The sequence below is a fragment of the Drosophila subobscura genome, chromosome E (genome assembly GCF_008121235.1).
Source record: "Drosophila subobscura isolate 14011-0131.10 chromosome E, UCBerk_Dsub_1.0, whole genome shotgun sequence".
Classification (NCBI taxonomy): domain Eukaryota; kingdom Metazoa; phylum Arthropoda; class Insecta; order Diptera; family Drosophilidae; genus Drosophila; species Drosophila subobscura.
In genome coordinates this window covers 9,350,524-9,377,006 of record NC_048531.1, presented here as the reverse complement: position 1 = coordinate 9,377,006, position 26,483 = coordinate 9,350,524, and the positions used below count along the sequence as shown (strand labels likewise).

Genomic DNA, 26,483 nt, shown 5'->3' with positions numbered 1-26,483 from the left:
ATTTTTGGGTGGCAGGGGGGGGGTTAGGGTGTTAATAAACTAAAAATAAAACAAGGCGATTGCTTTTCATTTTTTTAACAAATAAAATTGCACAATTGTGGGTAGGGGTGATGGGGGCGGAGCCTAATCTAGGAGAATTTTGTGAATCGAATTCGATGCGTTCGTTGGGGGATGAATGAGAAATGGATTGCAAATTGGTAAAGCAGGCAAACTGGGGCGGAAACTGTTAGCTCTAAGCGGGTGCAAAACATTTACAACAATATTTGAAATGGGGATGTTCCGGCCTCTGGTCTTAGAAGTCATACGAGTTGGCCTCATCGTCGCCCTTGCGCACCTTGAAGATGAGCCGGTAGAGGACGCCCGCCAGCAGGCCGCCGGCAATGGGGCCCACCCAATAGACCCAGTGATCGGTCCACATGCCCTGCACAACGGCTGGGCCAAAGGAGCGGGCCGGATTCATGCTGGCGCCGCTCAACTTGATCTGCAAAGGACACAAAAGATTAATCAGTGATCGGATCTGGCATCTCCGTTTGCTCCCACTCACCGCGCACAAATGTCCGGCGGCAATCGACAGGCCCACGGCCAGCGGCGCCGAGCCCTTGATGTCCTGGCGCCCCGGATCCGACACAGCCTTGACCACAAACACCAGAATAAAGGTGATCAGAGCCTCAATGAGCACTGCCTGGCCCACATCCAGGGCCGGATCGAACGAGGAGACGCCCAGGCCGCTGCCCACGATGCCTCTGAGGGCCACCCGAATGACAGCAGCGCCCGCAATGGCGCCCACGCACTGGACAATGATGTAGAAGGCAGCCTTCAGGATGCTGATCTCGCCGACAATCAGGAAGCCCAAGGTCACCGCCGGATTGATGTGACAGCCACTGAGGTGGCCCAAGCCCTGCAAACGAAAAGAGAGCAAAGAGAGATTTTAAATGGAGATTCCTGTATCTGTGGGAGCTCTGTGGGTTCCGTCAAAATGTCAAATGAACAATGGCAAGAACAGGCAACATTTGTGCCCTTTGCCTATCCAATTTGCCGTTGCACAATCGATGTGCGCTTGCGCGAAGCTGCCAGCGGATGCGAGCAATTTGTCAGACATGAGAGATGCACTCGAGAGTCGGCAGCGATCGATGGATCGATGGATGGCAAAGTGCAGGCTGAGATTCGGGCAGAAAGTAAAAGTGCTGCGGGGTTCTGTTGAGTCACTGCAGGCACTTGGGCAAGTGGTAAATGGTAAATGGTAAATGGAAATCGATGCCCCGATGTCAGCTGAGTACTTCGTGTGTTATGAATGAATCGAACGCACTGCGCCCCCAAGGTCGCTTCGCTGTTTGCCCGATATTTGCCTTACAGAGCTTTGTTTTTGGAGTTACCGAATTGAATTTCGATATGGATTTCGCATGGCCAATGTCGTGCGTCGCTTTGCGTTTAATTAATAAATGCAATGCGCAAAAAAAAGAAAAATGTTGCACAAAAAGGTAAGCAACAAAAAATGTGTGTTGGCCGTGCAACCGCAAAACGCTAATTACAAAAGCCAAGAGCATGATCGACTGGCTCAATGCAAGCCCAGGCCGGGCCAGGCCGAGCTCCGAGCTCCGAGCCGCGCCAACAATTCAAACAACAATCCGAACAACTTGAACAACTTTTTGACATTTTGGCTATGCTCATGCGTGCCCGTCTATAAAATTTACTTAGTTGCCGCTTTTGTTGCACCTGCCGCGACTCTGGCCTAGGCCTATCTGCTGGGCATTGTTCTGCCGCTGCCTCCCGCCTCCCGCCTGCCGCCTGCCGCCTGCTACGGCTTAATTGCACACTTGAGGAGTCGTGAAATTAATCAAATTTATCGGCAGAGCCTATAATTAAACTTAATATATGCAAGCAAAGCAATCGCGATCGCTCGGATGCGTGTGAAGTCTGTGACTGGCTGGCGGCAGGGGCTGAGTCATCGCCGATGTTAGGCCCAAACATAATCGTAAAAGCAGTTTAATGTTCTGTGATTGCAGCAGTGACATGACATTGGGACAGTCGCGTAATGATGAGATGCCATCATGGGCGTAAAGGTAAAGGCTGCAGAACTCTTTTGAATATCTTTAGTCAGTCGTTAGACGGGCCTCGTGTCAGCACTCTCCGCTTCGAAGGCCAGCTCGCTGGCTACTCCAAGTCTGCCATGGCATGGCTGACCACTCTGTGGAGAGAGAGAGAGAGATCGATCGATCGGTGCACGCATGTGCACTGCCCCCAAACTCGAACTCGACCAAGCGGCGGCTCGACATTTACGCTTAAATCATATTTTATGGCTTTTCAGCTGAAAATTGAATGTTAACTTGTTTGTTTCGTTCTGCCTTTCTGCTGCACTTTGGCGACTGTTGTTGCTTGTCGTTTGTTGTCGCTGGTGGCGGGCTGGCCGCCACTTACTGGTTTTTCCGATTCAATTCAAGTTCGCATCGGAATCGGAATCGGAATCGGATCGGGCCAAAGCCAAAGTCGAAGTCGAAGTCGAAGTCGCGACTAATCGCGAATTGGAAACGAAAACGTGAACGCTGCACGCACTTAATTTTTGTTCTTGACTTGCCATAGAAATTGCAAACTCTGTTGGGTTCAAGTTGGTCTGATTTAATTCTGCTTTGATCAGACATCACAGATCCCTTCCTAGCAGGTTGCAACTTCCATTGGGCTTGGATGGCCGCTATCTTCAGATCTTTTTCCTAGTAGGCATTATGTTTGCACAAGTCAGACAAATCCGTAAAGTGGGAGCCAAGCCCTCTAATTGTCGGGCCGTGCCACCGATAGACATCTAGGCAGCATGAGGCGGGCGGCATTTCAGATTTACGACCCGCATACAGTTGACAGTTCTATATATATGTGTGTGTGTGTGTGTGTGTGTGTGTGTGTGTGTATGTATTATCTGTACGATCGATAAATTAAAATGTGCCTGACTACGTTCTGTGTGCGCCTGCCTGCATTCGCATTGTTGTTTTGCTATTTTCTATTTTATTTTGATTTTTAACTCTAATCAATTTGCATTTTCTGCGGCTTCACTTCCTTTTGGCAGTCTCTCAGTTGATCCCCGGTCGCTGTTTGCATACAAATGTGGAGCTTCAAATGATCTTCTATTGAATGCGCCTGGAGGTATTATATTTCCAGTGATATTTCTAAGCACAGAGTTCGCCTCTCCCCCCCGTTGCAATTCCAAGGTACAAATTGACTGCATATTAAGCACGTTTCTCAATTTGACGCCATGTGCCATGCCCAAGCCATGCTTCATTGAACAGTTATTGCAGCGACGATAACGATAACGATGGCGTTGCCGTTGCCGTTGCCGTTGACGTTGACGAACTGGAATTGTCGTCACACCTTGCGCTTGGGAAATTCTCCATTCATGCTGCACTAAGGCACTGCTGAGCTTCGATCCGATCCGTTTCGGACTCGGACTCCGACTCGGACTCGTGCCGCAACTGCCGCTCATCGAATATCTGTACATAATATTCATACATCTCATATGCCGTGAACGTGCCACAGGTTGGCAAAACGAATCTCGTGACCGTCTCTTGCATCTTTCGCCTGGGTGTTGGGCAACTAATTGGCCAGCCAGCGGCAGACAGGCAGACAGGCAGGCAGGGAGGCAAGTGTCGCAAATGCTTCCAGGTGCTTAGAAATTAGTGAGGCAAGCAGCGATAATGTGTCTGCATTTATGTATTGGTAATCCTGCTACCGAGCTGAGTTGCGCCGTGAGCGTTTTACTAATTTTCCAGCAATTAGTTGGCGGCAGGCAACGAACGTATCAAAGTTTCACAGATCGAAAGATCTCGAATAGAACAGGGAGAAAGAGAAGCGAAGAGAGAGCGAATGGTGAATTTACCTAGAAGGTGACGTTATGCACTGTGGGAGGACCAATAACATATTCACCACGCTCACAAAAACCGAAAGAGGCTCTCCTGTGGTGAAGACGTCACCTCGCTAGTAACTTCACCTTGGGCAGGGAGTGCAATTACAGCTGCAACCCGTACCAAATACAGAGAGAGAGAGAGAGAGAGAGACCAAAGAGAGGAAGAGTAACTTCAACTTACTGTAACCAGATAACAGATTCTATAATTAGAACACATCTGACCTGTTCTGTTCTGTTCTGTTTCGTAGATCGTAGAAGCTTTTTCATGTTTGATCGATTGACTTACTTAGGGTTTGTTTTTGTTGTTGTTTTGTTTTTGTGGCCATAAATTCAACGCAAGCGAACATCGTTTTAAATGCTCGTCACATTTTCAGCAGCATAATTAAACGCATAATAATCTAATTGCATATTTTGCGTGTTGATTAATGTTAATTGCCTGACACAGCAAAGCACAGCCACAGCGCAGCGCAGACGTTTACGCATTCGCATTCGTATTCGGAGTCGCATTCGTGTACTCGTGTGCGTTTACATTCGCACGCAGACTTGAGCTGCATTCGTTTGCTTTGCCTACCCGCCCCCTGTCCCCCCGTCTACCGCTCCAGCCTATAGATCTTAAATGCCAATGTCTCTTGCCCAAAATGCAACGTTTGTGAATGAGCGGTGCCGTGCCGCCAGCTTCGCTTCGCTTTGGCTCACTTTTCTATGGTCGGGGCTGAAAGTGTAACGCGGCGGTGGCGTGTCCTTGAACGTACGTACATTCGTACCAAATCAATACGCACTAACTTGAATTTGAAATCTCAAACTCAAATCACAAATCTCGTCGTTGTCGTTGTCGCTCTGTCGATGCGTTCTCTTTGTGTGTACAATATATTTAGCGGTGTTTGTGTGAGTGTGTGTGTGTGTACGCATATTTACCTGGGCCAGTGTGGCCACTGTCAAGCCAAAGGTGAATGCAATCTGTGGTACACTTCCGCTCGTTGTGCTGCCAACGCCGACGAATACCAAGAAAAATGTGCCCACCAGCTCACCGAGCAGCATGCGCCAGATTTTCTTGTTTTCGGTTATGTCAGCGACGCCAACGAATTTCGACATTTCTGCAAGGAAAAAACAACAACACCAAACGTAGTATTAGTAAATGAAAAAGAATAAACAAAAATAATACATTTAATCCAAGTCCAAGTCGATTAAAATCTGCACAGCGCATGCCAAATTCGAATTAATTATTAATTTATGTATTCATTTTCCGCTGTCATTCTCATCATCACTTCATCAATCAATCAATCGGTCAATCAGCGCGCAGACATAACGAATCATTGAAGTAACACAATTTACACATAATAGGCAGAATTGATCTGAGCTTTGCTCTCTCTTGGGTACAATTTCGGCGCAGTGAAATTACAGTCTCTGGCTACCTGCGTTTGGCTTATGAAGCTTCTGGAGCTTTCAGTCTCTATCTCTCGCTCTCTCTCTCTCTCTCTCTGACACTGGAAGCAAGGAATGACCCAACATTGGCTACCTGCTTTCGAGCTGTTCTTACTTATCCGCTGAGTCTTTCTTCTAAAGCTTCTGCGACTAACTGTTTCTCTCTCTTTGTCACTGAGGACGTTGGACGCAGTGGGAAGTGGAAACTGATCGAATAACAGCATCACTTATGTTGATACAGTGAACACGATCAGCAGTTGTGGATTTACGGAGTGCCCTTTGCTCGGGTTGCACAAACAATTTGCATCATTTGATTAATTAATTGTTGTCAATTTCACTTGGGTGTTTACTTCCTGACAGGGGGCCGGCCTTTCTATTGTCATTACCGCGACTGCCTGGGCTGGACTGGGCTGCCTCTGGACTGGGGTGAGTGCTAATGAGCAGGTGTAAATTAATTTGCCCACTAGCAGCACTTTGGCAAATATTTGCAAAAAATAGCATTGCATAAATAAAACTATTTTTATTTAGATACTGTGCACGAGTGCATTTGCTGAAATCCTTTTAATTTTAAATACTAAAACTTTTGTAGAGCAAAGGACGGGCCCTGAAGTGTTTTGGATGCCATAAAAGACTCTTCACCTCGTTCTTCGAAGTCCCATTTAATCCGTGCATAAAGCGAAATCTTATCAGGGCCAAGTTTAAGTAACTGTCACTTAAGCGAAATGTCAGTCCCGTCACTCAAGCCCAGCCCCAGCCGCCCCGAAGCCACCCACTGATAAGTGTCGCGATGGTATCACAATCAGCCCCTTCCACACTTTACTTAATACGGCAATTATCTCGCGTGTTTGCACCACCCCATGGTCCCATGACACTGAAACGAGCAGTAACACACCCAAGATAATAGCCAGATACGGAATGATGAGAGGGAAAGGGTCAACAAGTAAGTAGTTGGCTACTGGAATCAGCAATCTAATAGTGGGGATATTCGTATTCCGATGGTTTCCGCAAAAGTGAAAATAACAAATGATTGTGGAAATACCTTTGGCCAGCACTCAAGATGCACAGCAACGTGCTTTGAATTACTTTGATTTCCCCCTGCTTCAATGATCGGGAATGAACGCCATAAATAAATGGAGCTGTCATCTATCCTGTTCCTATGAATCCAATCAAATGTGGCGCCGCTTTTTTGCTTGTTATCAGAAATCTATGACCAAATGATAAAATACCTTAAACTAATTCTAGCTAAAAGTATTCAAATGTGTCAGAAGATGCCAAGGTGCATGGGAAATGTCAATTAGAGTGTATTTATGATGTGATGAAATAATTATTCAAGTTCTTTGGCAGCGCCCACAACGTTGGAGGTGGAATACGAGCTACACCCTCCCATGACAATCACCATAAATAAGAGTGGCAAACGAAACCAGATCGGCCTGTTGACAAGCATCGCAATTGGCCAAAAGGCAATTAGCATAAGCGCAGAAATTTATGGTGCATATTGATGCTGTTCTGTATTCCGCTTAAGAAGCAAATGTTAATTGAAATTAATTAAATAAAACAAAACCGACAAGCATAATTACACGCGCATTGACGAGCGAGACAAGCAGCAATGATTGTTGAATCAATCAATAATTTGGCGGGGGAAATTAATAACTTCATCTGCCCGGCCCGGCCAGGCCAGGCACTTGGCTTGCCGCATTAATCACGAATCGAATTGCGAAATCGCGATTCAAGTTCAATGGAACCTCCGCGAGACATTAATTAGCAATTTGTTGCGCCTCTCAGCGCGCTCTCAGCTGTGAAAATCACTTGGATGGATGCACAGGCGCATTGTCACTCACTTTCAGTTGAATTTTCCGGTTGCCTTGCAGCGCACTTCCACCCGTCGTGCCGTGCGTCTGTGTGTAATTGTCGAGGGACTTTGCGGAATAGGCTTGTTGGCGGCTTTTACTTGCTTAAGTTATCAACTGAACTCTGTTTCATAATTGATGGGCTTTATATCGTACACTCTGAGTTCTCTTTGCTTTTTTTTCAGGAAGCAAAGCCACATAAACAAGTCTCCATAAAGATAAAGTAGTTGGTGCTACCTAAAAATAGGTCTTATCGCCAGAGAGAGAGAGAGAGAGAGAGAGTCACCAAAAATAAACTAAATTGCTGCGCTGCAATGGAGGAAGGGGTAAGGTGAAGTGGTTGCGGGATGGGCTAGTTGTCATGGCAACCTTCGGCACAGGTTGTCCCACAGTAGGCCTTCTTGTGCACATCCTTGGACCCAAGCTAATGCTCAGCAATAAACATCTTGAGACGCGTTTTGTTTGCCATTGAAATTGGTCTGAAGAAAATGCGAAATCCAATCAATTACAGTTGGCTGGCGGGCACATTTAACAAAACAAAAAATGGAATTAAAAAACAGCATAATAATAATAATAGTAATAATAAAAACAACAATTACACACAACAGTCATCAATTGGAAGGTGAGGGCGTGCCGGCGAGTCATTGAGTGGATTCCATTATAGTTTTTGCCCAGAAATCGCAGACACAAAAAACAATCCATCAGGCAAGGCCAGATTTAGGCAGAGATACATTTGCCAGCCGAAGATTTATTTGTGTTAATTTCAGCTTTTAATTTGTCTCACACAATTTCATAATTAATTGTTAATAAACGAATTAATTGTGATAAATTTTTAGATTTCTTATAATTTACGCAAAAGGGCGGTAAAGATTCCCATTAATTTCCCTACGCAGCCGCATGTTGGCGCCATCTGCCACAGCGTTATCAAACACTTCAATCGCAATGTCATTGCCACGATTGACACGAAATTAATTAGTGGATGGGCATGGGGGGGATCTACTATCAACTGCGCTATCTGCCGGTACACAAACGGAAACAGAAACAGCCCCAAAGTGGGTACATTTAACATTTAATTTCTTTCAAATCGAGAAATTCCAGCCGCATGTGTCATCGCTTGCAAATTGGTTCTGGAGTGCCAGCGAAAAGGAGAACTTGCGACGCTCTGACCCACATACCGAACGACACAAATGTACAACTTTATGTACATATGTACCTGTACCTGTACCTGGCGAAGACTTGGGGAATTTTTCATGGCTTTGTACCGTTTTCTTTTTGCACAGCCAAACGGAAATTTGAAATTCAAAACAGGTAGAGAGTGGCTTCGTTTACGTTATTGTTTCTGTCTTACGCTTTACTCTCTTTCTCGCCTCGCTTCCGTGTTGGACAGCAAGGCAAAAACAACAGCGATCAAAACAATTCCTATTTCATTCGTTGCCAAAAAGAGATTTAGATCCCTTGCAGCTTAAATTTTAAGTGTTTTTGGTACTCTCTCTCAAAGGGGTATATTTATTGGGTTTGAGCAGAAGCTTCCCTGTGCTAAAGAAATAAACTTGAAAGTGGAAATTCGAGGACAGCTTTGCACTTTTATTTATTGAAGAGCATTCCATATTCTCCATAAAAGAGAACCTCATATTAATGCCCTGCAAATGTCAAGGTCGTAGCGCACATTTAAAGACCTCCAGAAATCTCAGGCACTTTCTCCGGTTACTCGTAAACCCCACGAAATCTTGATCTACCTTTCATGCAAAACGAAACCATTTGAGTGGAATTATTCTAGTACGAGTATTTCGCAATGCATTAGATAAAATCTGAGATTCGCGGCTCGCACGCTTTCATGTGCCGGTGGAGCGAGCTCCCCTCGTTCTCCCTAGAGATTTATGACCATTGCCCGCGGAACTGATGGCCAGCCAGCTAGCCGGCCGTGCAACTGACTGACTGACCGATAAGATAAATCGTAGAACAAGGCAAGGCGTGTGTGAGTCAGTTTTCGGGGGGAGCTGCTCACTGCTGAGTGAAGTGCCTTCGGATAGCCAGAGTTAGGATCTCCATTTAAGGTTCGACTCGGCTCAGTTGCGTAATGGACAGGCGTGGAATTATCGTATAATTAGCAGCTAGCTCCCTGGCACTGGTCGAAGCTCCAAAGCCGAATATAGTCATCCCCAGACGGGATTGGAATCTATGCCAGTGAGGCATTCCCGCTTTGGCTTTGAGCCATTAAATGCACGTTGTGGCCGCTATGGAGAAAGCCACCGCTGCAGCTGCTACGAGTAGTGCAAATAAACTTGATGTGGCTGCGGCTGCGGCTGCGGACATCCGCTCGACATGGACTTGCTCGCGACTGGGTGGCTCCTCACATCCTGCAGCTCGTAAAAAATGCCGCTGGGAAAAGGAAAACCAATCCCCCTTTCCTTTCGTGCTTCTTGTGGGAGCCTTGGGCACTCAGCAATGCACTCAAGGTGCAGGCGTGGCCTGGCTGAGCTACACGTGCCGAACCCAAGCCCCGTGCCGTCTCCTCTCCAAGTGGAGGCCAAGTTGAAGGCTTGGCCCCAGCCACACCACACCACTCCCTTTATTATCCCTTAGCTCCCGCCTTGTTATGCTTATTGGGAGGACTCATGACTTATCTGCTTATTATTAGAACATGAGCAATGTCAGCGCCCCAGCGGCTGTTCTTAGCTCTTCTTTGGCTCATTAATTCGCTGGAGACACGCGAATATCGCATAAATTTGCTAATTTACTTATGCATGTTTTTCCCTACATGTTTTTTTAATGAATAAACGAAGAGAAGAAGAAAACTGACTGACATTCTATTTATTAATATCGTTGGGCAATGTCTGCATCAACATTTTCTCAGCATTGAAAGCGAAAGTGAGCATTGGGAGTGCACACAAAGTGAAGCTTAAGCTTGAGCTTTGGCTCTGATCTGCTGCACTCAAGCACAAAGAAGAAGGGAAGAGAGTGTGGAGAGAGCGCATCACAAAGAGAACGAAAGCGGCAAAGCGAAAACTGAAGCTGCACTTCAGCGCTGACTTGTGTTGTCGTCACAGCTTTTGCTGTACCGTTAGGTTTGAGGTGCGGCCTGCCTGGCTAATGTGCGTGCACACCCACACTCACACACACACACACTCGCACTCACGTGGCTTATTTACGTGCGTATGCAAATCGTGTGTGTATTTATACATTTGTCCGTCTGTTATGCTTATTGTTATTGCTTCAGCTTAAGCGAAGCTCGCACACACCGGCATCAATTTCCCGCATGCCAATTGTATAAGTGCAAAACAAAAGCTTCCTCGCAGTTTGTTTTCGCTTCATCTATAATAATTAATCAATTTAATCGGATTATTCACTGGGATTGGCGCAACCCTTGGCGCTCTCCTGGGGCAGGCACTTTTGTCGAGTAAGGTGATGATTTTATTAATAATACATTGCCATCCAATGGTTTAGTGGAGAGAAATATCGAAACCTGTTCGCCTGACCATTAATTAATTGCCATAAATTAATTAGTAACATGGGCTGGGGGGTATGGGCATGGGTCTGTGGCAGGGCAGGGACTATTTAAATGCTGCACGCGGTGAGCGAGTTGATGGAATGTGTCCCAGCACTTGTACAAATATCTTTATGGCCTTTTTGCTCGCCTTAACGGGCCCGCTAACACTGCCCATAAATCTGTGGGATATTTATTGAAGTTTGTGGTTTATGACTAACTTGGGAGATTGGCTTTTAAACGGGGATAATTTGTGGGTGGGGCGGGCAGCATAAAGGGAGACTGCCTGCCACTAGAGGGATTTCCCAGCGTGACGACAAAGCGAAAGAAGAAATTCTTTTCTAAGAACTGCAAACTGTAGGAATATTATTTTTGCCTGAGAGAATGTACAACTTATTGTGCTTGTCATTGTGCCATGGGAAACCTTCACCTGAATTTCAATTAACATTTCCGCTTAAGATTATCGTTATTTACATATTTGCACAGCGTACTCCCCGATCTGTCAATTTGAGCCTCTCCCTGCGCAATAGAGAACATTTACGATTAATTGCAATCTACGACGCAGCTCGGAGAAACTTTCCATGAGAACAAAAACATCTTTGGTATGCCCCCCGGTGGCAGCTTATTAGCTTAATTATAAGCTATCCGATTAACAGACAAGTTGAGCATCTGCCATTGAGAGCGCTGCATTAACTGTGCCTGCCACATGTCTACAATTTCTGCCATGTCAAAAATGTGTGTGTGCACATTTCCTGACTGACTGCCTAGAACAGTATTTTTGTGTGGTGCTACTGTTTTGAATGCCACTCAACGCAAAAACAATTTCACCGTGATGTCATGTCAACTCGGCTCACGATTATTACTGTAATTTAATATCTACGAATCCGACGCGACTCCAGCAGAAACTAACATCTATCCGTTCGGTCGGGGCATGTATAATTTCCAGCGATGTTGGCCAAAGATGACAACGCATTGAATTACGAGGCGGTAAAGACATTAAGCTCCGAGGAGAAGAAATTATAAACACGTTTTCTGCGATAGAACACACCAGCGCCAGCGAGCGTCACAATTCTCACGCACATACCGCCACATTGTACCCACCATTCCCCCCCGAAAGTGCTCCCCTATGCTCCCAGGCACTGAAAATGTTTAATATTTTAGGCAAATACTGAAGTTTTGTGTTTAAACAATTGTCCAAACAGCAGACGTGTGACGTTAATTAGCTGGAACCAAGAATTTCAATTATGGAAAACGAATTCGATTTTCAGCGCTGGGCAAATATTTTCGACTTTTTATCAATTCCACCACGGTGGTGTCGGGGCAGCGAACCCGACGTCACAGATCGGATCGTTTACCATTTGGTGGTGTGTTGGTCTGTGGTGGGGTGTGGTGGTGTGTGGTGGCAGCCAACACGCACACAAAACAAATGCAATTAAGATCTTTTTATTAATTGCTTGTTGGGGCTGCACAAATAAGGTGGATCCGTAAGAGAAAACAACATTAGTTACCCTCTTTTGGACTCTTAATTGGTTTCTTTGACTCCCGCTACCCTCCTCGGGGTTATAAACACTTCGAGGAGCAGTTTGAAACGCAAAGAAAGGAATGTCCCAAAGTGTAGCTGGCTCTTCGGGTGCGAAAATCGTATAAATTCCATCGCACATTTGATTCTTATTTCGATTCGCTGGGCAGTTCATTCACTCTCACGTGTAGTTTTATTGCTGTCGTTGAGGAAGTCGAAGTCATCATCATCATTTTCATTGTTTAAATGACTGAAATGAAGTTTTCTGCTGTTGTTTGCTTTACGTATCAGTGTCCGCTCCGCTATTTCTCCTTACCTCTTTCTTTTGAGGCTTTTGCTGTCATGCAAACTTTCAGTTTGGACCACGGACTTGGCACGGAAGCCACGTCCAAGCATCACACACAAAAAACTCAAGCTGAACCATAGGTAAAGTAGGGGTTTTTAATACTCTGCCCCTGGCATTCATTCACTCATTCTCATGGGTATTACCTTAACCATTGTCCTCTCTATCTCTGCATCTTCTTTCTATGCAAACCTTTGCTCAGCATCATTAAACCCCCGCTACCCAAAAGGGCATCTAATTTGCCGTCTTTGTCATGACTCGCTGTGTAAATTATCGTCAAGCAATCAAGTCGTTATCGGTTTATCGATAATGGGCGGAGACAGCCTCCCATCAATTGAATGGACCCCCAAAAAGATGATTTATCAAAGAGGTTGTCTGGTCTTTGAAGTTTCTTATTAAAGATGATTAATAACCCAGTGAGATGATTTATTTTCGAGGCGATCAAGAGAGGTGAGCTCGTTTAGAAAGTGAAAACTAAAACGGCAGTAAAAGTAGATTCAAAGAGGGTCTGAGCAACCACTTTAATGAAACCCATTTGATACGGTTTTCAAATCAATATTTTAGCTTCGTAATACAACTTAATATTCAAGCTCTAATTATATTACTAAAATTTAAAACAAAATGCATTCAAATGTCCCACATTTCAATTCAGATTGAAATTGTGCTAAATGTTACCACAAATTAGCTCAAATTGGTGCTTAATTATATATCACACTGTTCTAAATTGCTCTAAAATGTGTTGCTAATTAATAATGGAAATTTTTGCAATGATTTCATTAAAATTATATTTCATGATCAAAATTTCACAACAAAACACTCATGAGAGGCAAGTAAAATTGTAATAGAACCGTGGGTGTCTTTGGGCGCAAGAAAGCTTTCACATTTTCAAGCAATTCGAAATATTTTAATTGAGATTTGCTCCAAAAACAAATCAATTTCGCACTCTTCGCTTTGGTGCTTAACCTTCACACACACACACACAAGCAGCCAGCCTCTGCAGCCTCCAATCTCTACACTCTACTCTCCACCTCCGCGGACACACACTCACCTGTTTTCTCAACCATTTCGTTGTCTTCTGTGGACCGATTGGGAGGCGGGCTGCCACTCGAGTTTAGCAAGGCGTGTGGGTGGGGGGAAGTTTGTGGTTGGTGGTTGGTTGGCGCTTCAATCAAACTTTTGTTTTGCTTTCGTTTTCGAACAGAGTTTTTTGATTTGTTGGATTTTTGGTTTTCGTCAGAGAAAAAGTAAAAGGGGCACTTGAATCAAACTGAATTGTGCCAATAGCTTTTGTGGCCAAATGGTAATTGTTAAGGTTAAGAGTCTTGAGGTTGCACAATTGTCGGGCTTGTATAGTAGGGGGCAGGGGGGAAATGCCGCAACCGATGAAGTTTTGTCAAATCAATTTCAATTTCACTCGAACGAATATTTTTCCTTCCTCGCACTGGCTTGGACTGTACTCGTCTCTCAATGGCAATTACCAATTATTTCTTCTCCGGCGTACCGAAATGGGAAAGCGCGTCGAACAATAACTCGATTTTACGGCGAGGTATTTTCAATTAAATTAGTTTAAATTAAACCGCTCCAAAGTTTCCTTTTCGAATTTCTATTTTGGGTTCAGCCTGGACACGAACCACGGAACCACTATGCTGTTGTTATATTCGCTTTTCGCTTTTCTTCGCCGTCTCTGAGCTGTCTGTGCTACCACGTTCACTGTTCGAGCGCAAATAAACGCTGCCTTGCGCTTACCTGTAACTGATATACTCTCAGTCGACAGCGCTGTGGCGTCGCGGCCGAATGGCTGCCAGCGCCGACGCTGGCGTCGACTGTGGCTGTTAGATTTGAGTTTTTGGGGCTTGCCCCACGGTTAATGGCAGGATCTCTGCCCTGCCCAGAATACACGTGTCCCCTGATGACTTCATCGCTTGGAAATAGGGGAGAGGCTGGTTCACACTGCAAATTTATGCTTTTCCCAGGGCAGGGACAATAGTTTTCTGATATAAGCAAATTCAATTCAAGCACAATTACTGAATGGAAATATTCTGTCAGCTTTTGAGTATTTTATTGAGCCTGGGGGAAAGTACACTTCCATATTGCTGGTTTGCACACTGCTTGAAAGTCTTTCGCACGCCATTTTAAACACTTGATGTGTGTGGTGTGTGGCGTGCGCTATGGTTTATAGGCCTCGAGTGGCCATAAAAATGCGTTGATTATTCGAATTGTGACGGTCATGCTGAACGGAACCCCAAAAATGTTCAACCTGTAGACAGTATTATCGCCTCAAGCTTCGTACCTTATCTCTTTGTAGCAGCAGCAGCAACACCTCAACATTGTTCTGGTTCTGTGATAATCCACAGCCGTTGCACGTGACTGCCCCACCTCCAGCTCCCTGCCCTCTGTTTAAAGAGTTTTTCCCCCACTTGTTTTTACGGCACTAATGTGCAGCTTTTTCCGCTAATGGGCTATGGTTGGATTGCCGCTTATCAGTTTCACTTTTAAACCACTTTCCACAGCTTTAATACTATCGATTCTGCATTTGCACGGCGATGGCAAGAACTTTGTCATTGGCTGGTTTTATTTATATCAGGGCAGAGAGCAACAGTTGCAACTTATTGACAAAACAAAGCAAAACATTTGCCGAACTCCTCACAGGTAAGTAAATATTGTTTTGTGGCAGCGTCTCGGCCTGATAGCAAAATTCAGCGCGAATTCAGCGCGCATGTGGAAGGTAAGGCTTCACTTTTTACCGACTTTTGCCAGCCTTAATGAGTAATTATATTTAATGCCAGTTGGCCATTAAAATGGCACGAACTGTTTGTCTGGCGGTCTGTCTGTCTATGCTGCCTGTCGAATTACCAGCAGATCTGATATGGATACGCCCCCAGCCACCATTCCTCCACCCCGCTGTGATTTCATTCTCATTTATGTCGGAAATTTGCTTTAATCCGCAAGCTTGCTCTTTGTATTCCACTGGACCTCATTATCACTTGTGGCTTTCTCTCCCTCTGCGTCCCTCTCTCTCTCTCTTTTTGAGTAATAATTGCATAGTAATTGTAGAATTTTATGCCAAATTCAATGGTTGTTATAAATCAATTGAATCGGTTTTCACGCTATTGACGAAGAACGACTACATTTAAAAACATTTTGACAGCAGCAAGAATCCCATAAATATGCTGTAAAGATGGGAGCAAAGGTCCAAACGTCCCCAGCCCGAATGTGTATAATTGAAGTGCTGGCTGCTGTGCAAAATTCAAGCAAAATGGTACAAAAAATTGCCAGCAACAAAATGTAAATTGTATTTTGTTCAATTATCTGTTTTCTCTGCACTTTGCGGGTCTTGTGATGCTGTGAAAACAATGCGAGGAGACACAGCGCCAGCAGCAACAGAAAAAGAAAACAATCATAAAGCCCAGAGGCTGGGGCAGACAGACCAGACTCTTCCAGTGGCATTGAAACAGTTTTGGAAGTGTAACTGTAACCGTGTGCGCTTCCAGGCATCTATTCAATCCACAATAGCTACCCCCTGCCCACCCCAACAACTTGATGTGCAGAAAAAAAACCGAAACAAAACGAAAACAAAGATCACAAACTGACACTCTAGGAAAAAGCTTTCGAGAGTCGCAACTGCAGATACCCTTGCTTTCAAGAATACAACCAACCACCTTCAGTGATGGGAGCTGCATCGCCTGCTCTGCTACCTGCTTTTCGCACAATCTATATTACTCTCCCCCTTAAAGGGTATAAATGTTAATCTTGTGCGCTTTGTGGCGTTGGCGCTGTGTGTCGCTCGGCGGAATGATGTACTTATGTACAGTTATTATGCTTTTGTGAGCGGGGAGGGGGCGACAGCTAATAAACGGAATAAATTGCACGGGTGCACAGCGCGGGGCCGAACAATAAGCGTACATGAGTCGGTGGAAAAACGAAATTGGATCAATCAGGTGGAATACGCATGGCAGGGTGTGATTGGGTGATTGATTCGGGCTGGGGCACACAACCAAAATTCAAATAAAGGTCAATGTCACAGTGCTGTCTGTCTCGTGCTCTCCGCAACGCCTCGATCCGCCCCGATCCGCCTCTCGCCCTCGCCTGACACTTCATCAATCTTTGTTAGTAGTCGCTGTGGTGTACGCAAGTGTGTGAGTGTGTCTCTGACGATGCGTGAGTGTCCAACTCCAAGTCGAAGGTATGCAAATTTTGCCAACGCTCTGATTATGGTTTTTGCTGTAGCCGTTTACCAATGGATCATGTGGGTACATGTGCAGTACAGTGGGTGCAATCTGTACAAGTATTTGCCAGTTCTCTATCAGTTTCTCATTTATATAATATTTTTATTTCCTACGCGTACGTTTTCTCCTTATTCAGTCCTCTGTAAAAAGTCACCTGTTCGTCAGGTGGAGCATTCACTGTACTTCGTAGTCGTATATCACAAATAATGTTTCAATAAGGCCGCAGCTTGTCGTTGCCATTGTGGTTCTCTTCTCTCGTTATTGTTTTGGGCCAGCCACGTTCCCCGTCCCCGTTCCACCCCCTCTCAAGACCAATTCAATATGTTTGATTGTTGTTGGACTGCGTCTGAGCTATTTGTTTTGCACATTTTCAACTTCTACTCCATCATCTCTGCAGCCATGACTAACGGTTTGGTTTGGCTGAGTGTTCGAGTGTGTCAGAGTATTTGTTGCTGAGTGTGCGAGTGTCTCACTGTATTTGTTGCCATTGTCTTCGAGTTGTCTTCACGCATACGCCGTGGGAAATATTTGCAAGAGATCACAAGCTCTATGCGGGCGTCGAAGCCCAAATTCTGCGCATGGATCAAAACTGGTCAAATCTGCGTCTCGCATTCTACACACAGCACACCCACCGCCACGGCAAACGAGAATGGAAGAACACAGAAAAAGAGGTTTGATTCTCACACACGAGGCGCACTTCCTGCCATGAAACGATAGATGGCGGGGGGATGGGCTAGGTTAAAAGATCGCGTTGGAATAAGGGGAAGGGAAGCGCGTGCCGTTCAAAAATTGCAGGCAATTAACTATTTTCTACCTGCTACCTGCTCGATCTGCTCTGTCTTCCTCCTCTGTCCGTCCACTCAACTGGGCAAAGTAAAGTAGAGAGCGAATGCCTTGATTGACACAAGCACTACTTGGTGCTTGTACAGAATTTGCCATTTGTGTTTACTCAACTTCTTGTCGTATACCCTGCCAGTGGCTGCTACAGCTATTCGGTTGAGCAGCGGGAGGGATTTGCATGGGGAATTCCAGCTATTTATGTAGTACATCTGCCATGGGAACTAATCTGGTCTCTGTAAGTACACATTCTCTTATACATTTCTATACATTTTCACAAGTGTCGAATACCTTCGCAATGTTTGACGTTGAACGTTAATGGTTAAAGTATCAACAGCTTCGGCCTTCGAATTCAGCCAATCTTTTGTGTTGCTCTTTTTTTTGGATGTGATGCTTTTTTGTTTTATATAAAAATACATCAAGAACATAATTTTTTTGTCGCAGCTTCGCTTTGTGCGTTTTTTTTGTCAGTTTTAGCTGGGTTTAGGCACGGCCGCTGTTGACTTATGGCGTACGTGTTATATATCGAGTGCCCATTAACATGGGGAACGGTAATGGTAATGGGAACATAAAAACTAGCAATTGATGGAAATTTGCCTCTGCCGTCCGATGCTGATAAGCCGACGCAGATGCTCAGGTTTTTTTTGCAAGCTTCGTTTTATGAGGGGGCAAGGGGAACTTCAACGAAAGCGAAATGTGCGCGCTGCATGGTGAGAATTGTGTAAAGCTTCCGCGATATTGTGAGAAGTGCCAAAAAAAGTAGAACTTCAAAACAGATCTTAGCATGCGAGTGGCGTTGTGCTGCAAATTAATTGTTTCCAGCTCTGATGTTCAATGATTTGGCATAGTGCGGAAGCAGTCGTGGCTGCTTAAACACTTGATTAAATATAGATTAAATAGATTAAGAGATCTTTTGATCTACTTGCTGATAAAAGGTGTTTATAGAGACTCGAACAGAGAGCACAGCTGATCAAGTAATCGCATTGTGGAAAATTTTCAACAGTTCCTATTCAAGGCTCTACCTCGCATAACAAATTTATGCTCCATTTCCATTAATTAAGAGCTCAGTCCCCATCGAAGGCGGCCCATCCTTTATATCACGTCATCTCGCGACTGTCCAGCCACTGCTTTGAATACTGCCAACAAAGTATGCCCGATTTAATTAATGGCTTCCTTAGAGCAGAATTCTAATTTATTATTTCGCCAGTCAGGAGGCACAATTACTTTGCTTTTGCCATATTTCATAGTGAGGAGGGGTCCGTCCTGTCCACGGGGATTACGCTTACGGTCCTGTATGCAAATGGAGCGCAATGTCATGGCAAGGACGGTCAAGGACGGCCTTCCGTGTCCGTCTCTCAAAAGTGGGCGTTGGTCCTGTCAGGTGTCAAGTGTAGCCAGCCGGGGCATACATTTTCTTTCAAATGAAATGTGGTTTTGATTTTAGCTTTTTGCACTGCACTCAGAGGAATATATGAATTCATGGAAATTAGAAATTAGATCCTTATCTAATGGCGGGTTTTTGAGTGTATTTTTCACAGGCAAATCGCGGGAGTGCCAGAATATACTGAGTGTAAAATATTGCCGGTAGACTGCCTCGTCGTGTAACAGGCGGATTCTACACGTTGCTTACATGCCGTACAGTGCCTCATAAAAGTGTGCTTCTTTTTACCAACTCATGCCCCTTAGATATGCTACAAATGCTCGTAAATATTTACAGAAATTAAATATATATTTTATGGTAAAAAATGCACATCCAAAATCCAACCACAATCTGTTATTAAAGTGTAGTGAATTTAAATTGCTTTGCTGTGATTTGTTTTTATGCACCGCAATTTGCCAATTAATATGGAAAGGTTTTATGGCTCTCGCCAGTGCGGTGTTGTCGTTGGGCCCTAAATTAATTAAGAAAAGACATGATTTCTGGCTCAGTGATAAGCGATAGATGGAAAATTTTCAGCAAACGTCACCTGCTGACGTTAATGAGGGGGTTGGATCCAGCCCGGATGGGCTGTTTGGTTGCTTGTATCAATTTCACAATTGATATTTGCATGCCATAAAATTCAATTACTTTCAGCTGATTTGATTTAATGTTTTAATTATTATTTGCTTTGGTTTGTGTCCCGGCTAAGCCATAGCTGAACTTCGTTTCCATTAACCGTAGCTTAAGCTTTGCCTCTCCTTTTATGCTTAGCATGAAGTGCACTGCTAATGCCTGCTCGGAACGGGAGCGAGAGAGTCAGTAGGCTGACTCTTTGCCCTCACGATCAATGACGTCGTCGGCCACCGTTCCGTCGTCGTTGTCGTCGTCTCCATCGTTTCGTTTCGTTTTGTCTTTTCGGGGGCCTCGTTTGCTTTTGATTTTAATGCTGGCGCGCATTCAATTTCGACGAGTCCAAGTGCGCGGATCGCCTCCAAGCGAACCGATTCCTTTCCCCAAATTGAAAGTAACTTGCATTTTGTGTTCATCGTCCAGTCAGTGTCAGCGTCTGTGAGTGACCTTTTGTTGTGGAGTGTCGAAGTGAAGCTGTTAGCGAGTGCAAAGGTGCCAAGTGCCAAACAAAAACAAAAAACAAGGTAAACTTCTAATAGTTAATTGCACAGCGACCAGTCTCCACTGTAGTCCACGGCCAGCATGTGCTGTTATTCCAATTCCTTCGTTCTCATTTCGTTCATTTTTGCCACTCAGCTTAGAAGCTCCCCTTCCCCTCCCTCCATGTGTATCCATCTCTACCTTTTATCTCTTTACTCAGTTGGCCTTTCTTTGCCGTACCCAACCCCATCCCCTCCTCAAACGACTGACTGACTGATCTGAGTAAACAAATGACAAGATCATCCACCGAATTGTGTAGCATGTGTCAATCGTAAAAGTATATCAACATTTTATATAGAATTTCACTCTTGGTCTTTGTGGATTCTGGGGAAATAAAAAGCGAAAGAAAATGATTATAGTGGCTGCCAAAAAAATAGAATTTTGTGACTTTGTGTTGTAGCATTGAGCTCAGCGTAGCGTGAAATGATTCGTTGGTGTAATCTATATAAGCTTTTAAGATTTCTATATAAATTTTCTATTGTCTGATTTAATTACGAGCAGAGAGCAGCTACAGTACAGTACAGCCATGACAAGCCATGCCATGCCGTGCCGTGCCATGTTATGGTAATGTTAAGGCTAATCGCCCGCGGGGGCTCTCTTCTCTGTACGGCTATGACACCCGTGTTTGATGATTGATGGGCTGCTGGTTACAATTTTCTGGTTAGCTGCTCAGCAATTTGAAACAAGTGAAATGATTTCATAAGTGGATCGACCCTTAAACCAAACCAGTGACCATTTGCGATTAGTCTCACTCCCGACTCCGGGAACGAGTGGGAGTTGTGGCAACGTGTAGGAGTTTGCCGTTTAACATTAGCTTCGGTTTCGATGGCTGCATACCAATGCCAGTTAACTAAGTTTTATGGCTTTTTAAGTGACAAAGTTGCGACCAACAATTGCAAATGTCTATATCGGTGCATGCCATCAGCAGCAGCAGACAGGCGACAATTGAGGCTCAACTGAAGCGACTGAGCTACTCTATAATGGGGGTAGCTGGTCATATCTGATCGAGCCTGGAGCTATAAGACACTTTACAGGCAAATTTCTGTAGCCATACGTATATTTTAATTATAAATTCTAAACATGAGTATGACAGATAAAAGGCAAATACTAAATGCTAAAAAGCAAAACAAGCCAAAGGCCTATACTATTTTTGACACCTGTGTCGAAGACATTGCGTCACCAGCCGGAAGATTTATGCCCCTTAGTGAGTATCTGCGGTGTTTTATCTCTTTAATTAATGGCAAAAGCATCTTTGTTTTTCCTTAACGACATTTGTATAATTTAAATTTAATGGCGATCGACGCCACTCCATAAGGCACTTTCGAAACAGTTCCTGAGTTGGGGTTCAGTTCGAGTTTAGGTTCATGAACCTGAAGTACACTCCGACAGTATGTATATTCGTACACGTTTTGCATGCCAGTGAAATGCCGTCAAAAGCCTGAAATGCGTCAAAATGCATTTTTGCTGGCCCATTCAACTGAGTGTGTGCAAAAATGTGTGTGAAATGTTGTGTGTGTGATTTGTTCTCGCCATTTGTGCTAATTTGTTGAGCAAACTTTTGCTTTATTGTTCCCGATATTTGCGCGAATTGGCACGGACACGGACACTCGCCCCATTACCAACGCGCCACCGTGAATTCCATAATGCGATAGAATTAATCGCGCATGGAGGAACAACACACAGAAAGTGGCATACAAACAATTGGCTTTAAGGTTTTAAATTTCCAATTATAGCCGCTGCCGCTGCCGCTTATCGTCTCGTCCATAAATTGCAATTCTATTATCACTTAAGCTGGCCGAAAACAAACGCTAAGCAAACTTTAATCAATGCTGATTAATTGTGCATAGATTTTTAATTGCTTTCCAACATTTCTGCGGCACAACTCATCCCAATCCCACATGGGAGAGTGTTCAGGGTGTTTTTCTCACCTTTGCAATTTCATGGAAACTAATTAGCTTTATAATTGTATGCTGCACGAATTATAGAATAGATAATTTACTCCACAATGTACGATGATTAACAAGCAGCGATGACAAATGCCAACTAATATTTTCAGTCAATGCAAGCGACTGTCTGTGGGCTGTGGGCTGTGGGCTGGTAACATTACGAGGTATTCGTACAGGCCCAGCCTTAAGTCAACAGGCAATTTGCTATCTGCTCATCCAGTTTCAATTAAAAAAGTATCATAGATTGGCCAGGGAATCCATATCAGACCGAGTCCATCAGTGGCTGACGCAAGTAAAACAAGAATTCATTAAGATTGCATTAAAGAAAAGGCCTCAAATAATGTCTGAGCATAGCAAATGAGAATTAACATTGAAACGAACGCTGATTGATGGCAGAGACAAATTGCAAATACAAAGTAAATACATTTGTGTGTGTGGGGTGGGCATGGTCAACGAGTTTAAGCCCATTTTTGGGAGTGACTGACTGACAGAACTGTTCGTGACCGCAATGTGCCATATAAGAGTGTCGAGCCGCAGAGCAAACAGAATGCCAGTGATGCCAAGTCCCCCCCTGCACCTCCAGCGCTCTCTCTCTCTTGTAACAACTCTCAAGTGTTGTTCACTTTTGCTGTTGCTTAAATATTTACCTCAATTTAACGACTTGTTGCCAATAAAATATGTGTCGGTGTTTCACCTTTTTGTTCCTGCTGTACGCTGATAAGAGAACCCCAATTAATCGCAGGTTTCTGCACATACTCATGGATAAATGCATTGGCTACATGTGTAAAATTGTATGTTAATGGCAGACAAAAATGTAGGCGTCAATTCGTTTGGAGCGGAAGTGCAGCCAACAGCCCAACAATCCTAATGTCCACACTTAATCCATACACAGTGACTAGCTGTAGTCAAGCCATTGCCATTGCCATTTCCATTTCCATATCCATTTCCGAATGCGGATCGTGGGGAATTTATGCATTAATTGTGTCTGCTCTGTGTCTTTGCAGCTCGTCATTCTCCGCTGGGACGTTGCGTGTGGAAGATGGGAAAATTCGAGTACTCGCTGGGCCTCAATGAGCTCAAGTCAAAGGAGCTGCGTCTGTGGCAGGCCCTCATTGGCGAGTTCCTGGGCACACTCATACTGAATTTCTTTGCATGCGGCGCCTGCACTCAGGTGGAGGATGGCACCTTCAAGGCGCTGGCCTTTGGTCTGGCCATCTTTATGGCCATTACGGTGAGTGCCAGTCGGGGGGTTTATAACTTTAATTCAAATAATACCTATTGCATTTCAGATTGTGGGTCACCTGAGCGGTGGACATGTGAATCCTGCGGTAACTGTGGGCATGCTGGTCGCCGGACGCATCAGCTTCCTGCGTGCTCTGTTCTACATTGTCTTCCAGTGCCTGGGCGCCATTGCGGGCACAGCAGCTGTGCGGGTGAGTAAAGGGTACACCCATTGAGGGCTAATCCATGAACTTTGAGTAAGCTCAAGAATGCTTGTGTTGCTTTTGTAAATTATCTTTTGGGGGGCAACTTCCGTTGCTGGTTTTGGATTTCGACAATTGCTTTTCGTTTGCGTTGAGTGGCTGAGTGGAATGTACATATGATGTCATCACAATAACGAGAGTTTGCTGCTCTCAAGAGCAACATAAACAGACATTTCATGTGCCCATGGACTCCTATTTTTATCCTCTAAATTCCATTCACAGACCCTCATCGACAGGGACTACTACAATGGGCTGGGGCACACGAGTCTCGCGGAGAATATCACCGAGCTGCAGGGACTGGGCATTGAGTTCTTCCTGGGACTGCTGCTGGTGCTCACCGTGTTCGGTGCCTGTGATCCCCACAAGCCCGACTCCCGCTACACGGCGCCGCTGGCCATTGGCATGGCCGTGACCTTGGGCCACTTGGGCACCATACGCTATACGGGCGCCAGCATGAATCCGGCACGCACCGTGGGCACAGCCTTTGCCACGGACAACTGGAGTGCCCACTGGGTGTACTGGGCTGGGCCAGTGCTGGGAGGCGTGGCCGCGGCGCTGCTCTACACACAGGTGCTGGAGGCAAAGCCGGCACCGAAGGCGGCAGAGGCGGCCGATAAGTATCGCACGCATGCCGATGAACGTGAGGTGAGAGTCCGATTGAAAGGCGCCCGGAGCGAAGAATACTTCTATTGACACACACACACACACACACAAACACACTCACCCATCCACCCACCCACTCATGTACACATTGTAAATACGATTTGCCCATTGAAGAAGCCGAACCTAATTCCCTCTTTGGTTTTCCCCCCTCCGCAGCTGCGCAAGCTGGAGGGTACACGGGACTATGCTTAAGGACACCCGCACAAGGATCTTAAGCGCCGGCAGTGTATGCCAGCAGAGCGAAAGCGAGGGAAGCACAAGCAGCGGAGCGGAGCGAACACGAAACAGATTTTTGATGTTTTGTCCATTTACTCATTCAATTTCAATGTCTACTCTTATGTACTTCCGTGTTCACGTGCCTGTCTATTTATGTATTTATTTATGCAAAAGTTCATTTTTTATATAACTAATACTTATACTTATACTCGTAAGCAGTGCTTCAAAAGAAATTGCAAATCTATTCTCAAGAGTTCACAATAAAATTGAAACAATTATTGGAACTAATTAACTAAATTTGTTGTTAATTTAATAACAGAATTTCTCTTTCTCCACTACCCCATTCAAAACTTTTGCGCCCTCGAAAGCTTATGCTAAAAGCTTACCATGCAAACAGTTTCCAACACTGGGCGCGTGCGTCGGAAGCGTCATGCGCCAAAAGTGTCAAAAAGACGTCGAGGGGAGACATCGGAAAATCGGAAAATCCACAGCACGGCCTCTCGCCTCCGCAGTCGTCGTTGTGGCTGTCATTGCCGTTGCGTGTTGCCGTTGCCCTCTAAAAGAATTAAACAGAAAGAACCAACAAAAAAAAAACGTGAAAACGTGCAAAATTAGCAAACAAAAAATCGTTGAATCAATTGAAATATTTCTCAAATTAATGCAGCCAGCGGCTCGTCAGTGTTTCGAGTGAATTTAAAACAAATTTAAGGGAAAATCAGGCCCTGGAGAGGCAAGGCCTTAAAGTGTTTGTGAGCCAAATCAATACGAAATTCAATGTGAGGCTTGGCCCGCAGGGCGAACGAATTTAAATCATAAATAAATGAAAGGAAAATCGAACGAGCGCATGCAAATTGGATTGCCCAAGCCGTCAATTCCACGTTGCTGCAGAATCGTTGCAAAACTTATTATGAAACGAGAACCAAGCGACAACTGAGAAGGGGAAAACCAAAGTGGCAAGTGGCAAGGTGGAAAAGGGGAAGTGGCAAGTGGAGAGAGGGCGAGCGTGAGAGCTGTGCTGCAGCACGGTGTAAACATCATTCAAAAATCAATACTCAAGCGTGTCGCGGCACGGCCTATGTACCCCCAATAAAATGCCACAATAATTCAGTTAGGAGCCAAGGAAACAAGGCAAGTAATTAAAGCCACAACTACTCGAGTGGACCAAGGGTAGAGCCGTAGCCAAGCCACTTAAAACCAGAGAGAGTGAGAGAGGGAACCCCCTTTTAATGCCTGCATGTGAGCATCTATGCAATTAGCTCGTTACTCGGCCATTAATATGTGATAAATGGCCCCTGAAATGCGATCAGCGGCAGTCTAAGACACTTGTTGAACGGCAGCAAGGAGGACACTGAACCGCGCACTCTGACCCACTTACAGGCCTCGGGGCTGAAGTGGTTGAGCACTGAGGAAGGCACTGGGGTATGGGGTTGAGGAAGAGGATTAGCTGGTACTGCAGTGGAGTCAATATTGGCGGCAAATTGTGCTAAATTTAGCTTGTGCCAAAGCGAAAACCTTAACCTGAAAAAAAGAGAAACTATCAAAGAGGAGGATGCGACATTTTTGTGATTTTTGTTTACCCATTAGTTGGGTAGATGGGTTTAGGTTTGGGAATGACAAATACAAGTGAAGAATTTATTCGAAGGATGTGTGAGAATTGTTAAAAAAAGAAAAGAAACTCTAAGTTCAATGCCAGGGTATCTGTCAGTCATTGCTTAGTCTCAATTTTGTCACTCTTCTGCTCTAAGCAGTGGCACACATATAAATATAAATAGTTTTTTTGTCTGCCGCTCATCTTAGTTCCTCCACTCTGCCACAGCTTTTCGTATACAGTTTTGACGCTTTGCCAAAGTTCAATGCAAAAAATAGCAACAACAAAAAATAAACTCAAACAATATGTGATAAATGATAAATGCACTCGGCATAGATGGACATTCTTGAACCTATAACAATTTGATGAAAATGCCGCAAAAACTGAGGGGCAAAGCTTGAATTTACTTTCCCCTTTCAGCACAGACACGAC

At 44.8% G+C, this 26,483-nt stretch overlaps 2 protein-coding genes across 3 annotated transcripts; one reads left to right on the top strand and one right to left on the bottom strand.

Annotated features, from left to right (window-relative positions):
* Window positions 1–63: 63 nt before the first annotated feature.
* On the bottom strand, window positions 64–14,230 carry LOC117891589 (aquaporin). Its single transcript, XM_034797116.1, has 4 exons — window positions 13,550–14,230; window positions 4,802–4,980; window positions 545–898; window positions 64–481 (listed from the first exon to the last, which is right to left on the bottom strand). The coding sequence occupies exons 1-4, from the start codon at window positions 13,563–13,565 to the stop codon at window positions 293–295; spliced, it is 738 nt and encodes a 245-aa protein (XP_034653007.1). The 5' UTR covers window positions 13,566–14,230; the 3' UTR covers window positions 64–292.
* A 5,705-nt stretch (window positions 14,231–19,935) lies between these two features.
* On the top strand, window positions 19,936–24,755 carry LOC117891585 (aquaporin AQPcic). 2 transcript variants are annotated; one of them, XR_004648635.1, is made up of 5 exons: window positions 19,936–20,138; window positions 23,105–23,331; window positions 23,390–23,533; window positions 23,807–24,337; window positions 24,404–24,755. XR_004648635.1 is itself a non-coding variant. In XM_034797113.1 (5 exons), the coding sequence occupies exons 2-5, from the start codon at window positions 23,140–23,142 to the stop codon at window positions 24,437–24,439; spliced, it is 795 nt and encodes a 264-aa protein (XP_034653004.1). In that variant the 5' UTR covers window positions 19,937–20,138; window positions 23,105–23,139; the 3' UTR covers window positions 24,440–24,755. The 2 variants fall into 2 exon arrangements, 1 of the variants encoding a protein (XP_034653004.1); XM_034797113.1 differs by having other exon boundaries at window positions 19,937–20,138; window positions 23,807–24,229.
* The last annotated feature ends 1,728 nt before the right edge of the window (window positions 24,756–26,483 follow it).

Coding starts and splice junctions, on each gene's coding strand:
- LOC117891589 (XM_034797116.1), bottom strand. Junction 899..4,801: donor CAGTGGCCACACTGGCCCAG/GTAAATATGCGT, acceptor TTTCGTTTGCAG/GGCTTGGGCCACCTCAGTGG. Junction 482..544: donor CCGCCGGACATTTGTGCGCG/GTGAGTGGGAGC, acceptor TGTCCTTTGCAG/ATCAAGTTGAGCGGCGCCAG.
- LOC117891585 (XM_034797113.1), top strand. CDS start 23,140: ATGGGAAAATTCGAGTACTCGCTGGGCCTCAATGAGCTCAAGTCAAAG. Junction 23,332..23,389: donor CCATCTTTATGGCCATTACG/GTGAGTGCCAGT, acceptor ATTGCATTTCAG/ATTGTGGGTCACCTGAGCGG. Junction 23,534..23,806: donor CGGGCACAGCAGCTGTGCGG/GTGAGTAAAGGG, acceptor TTCCATTCACAG/ACCCTCATCGACAGGGACTA.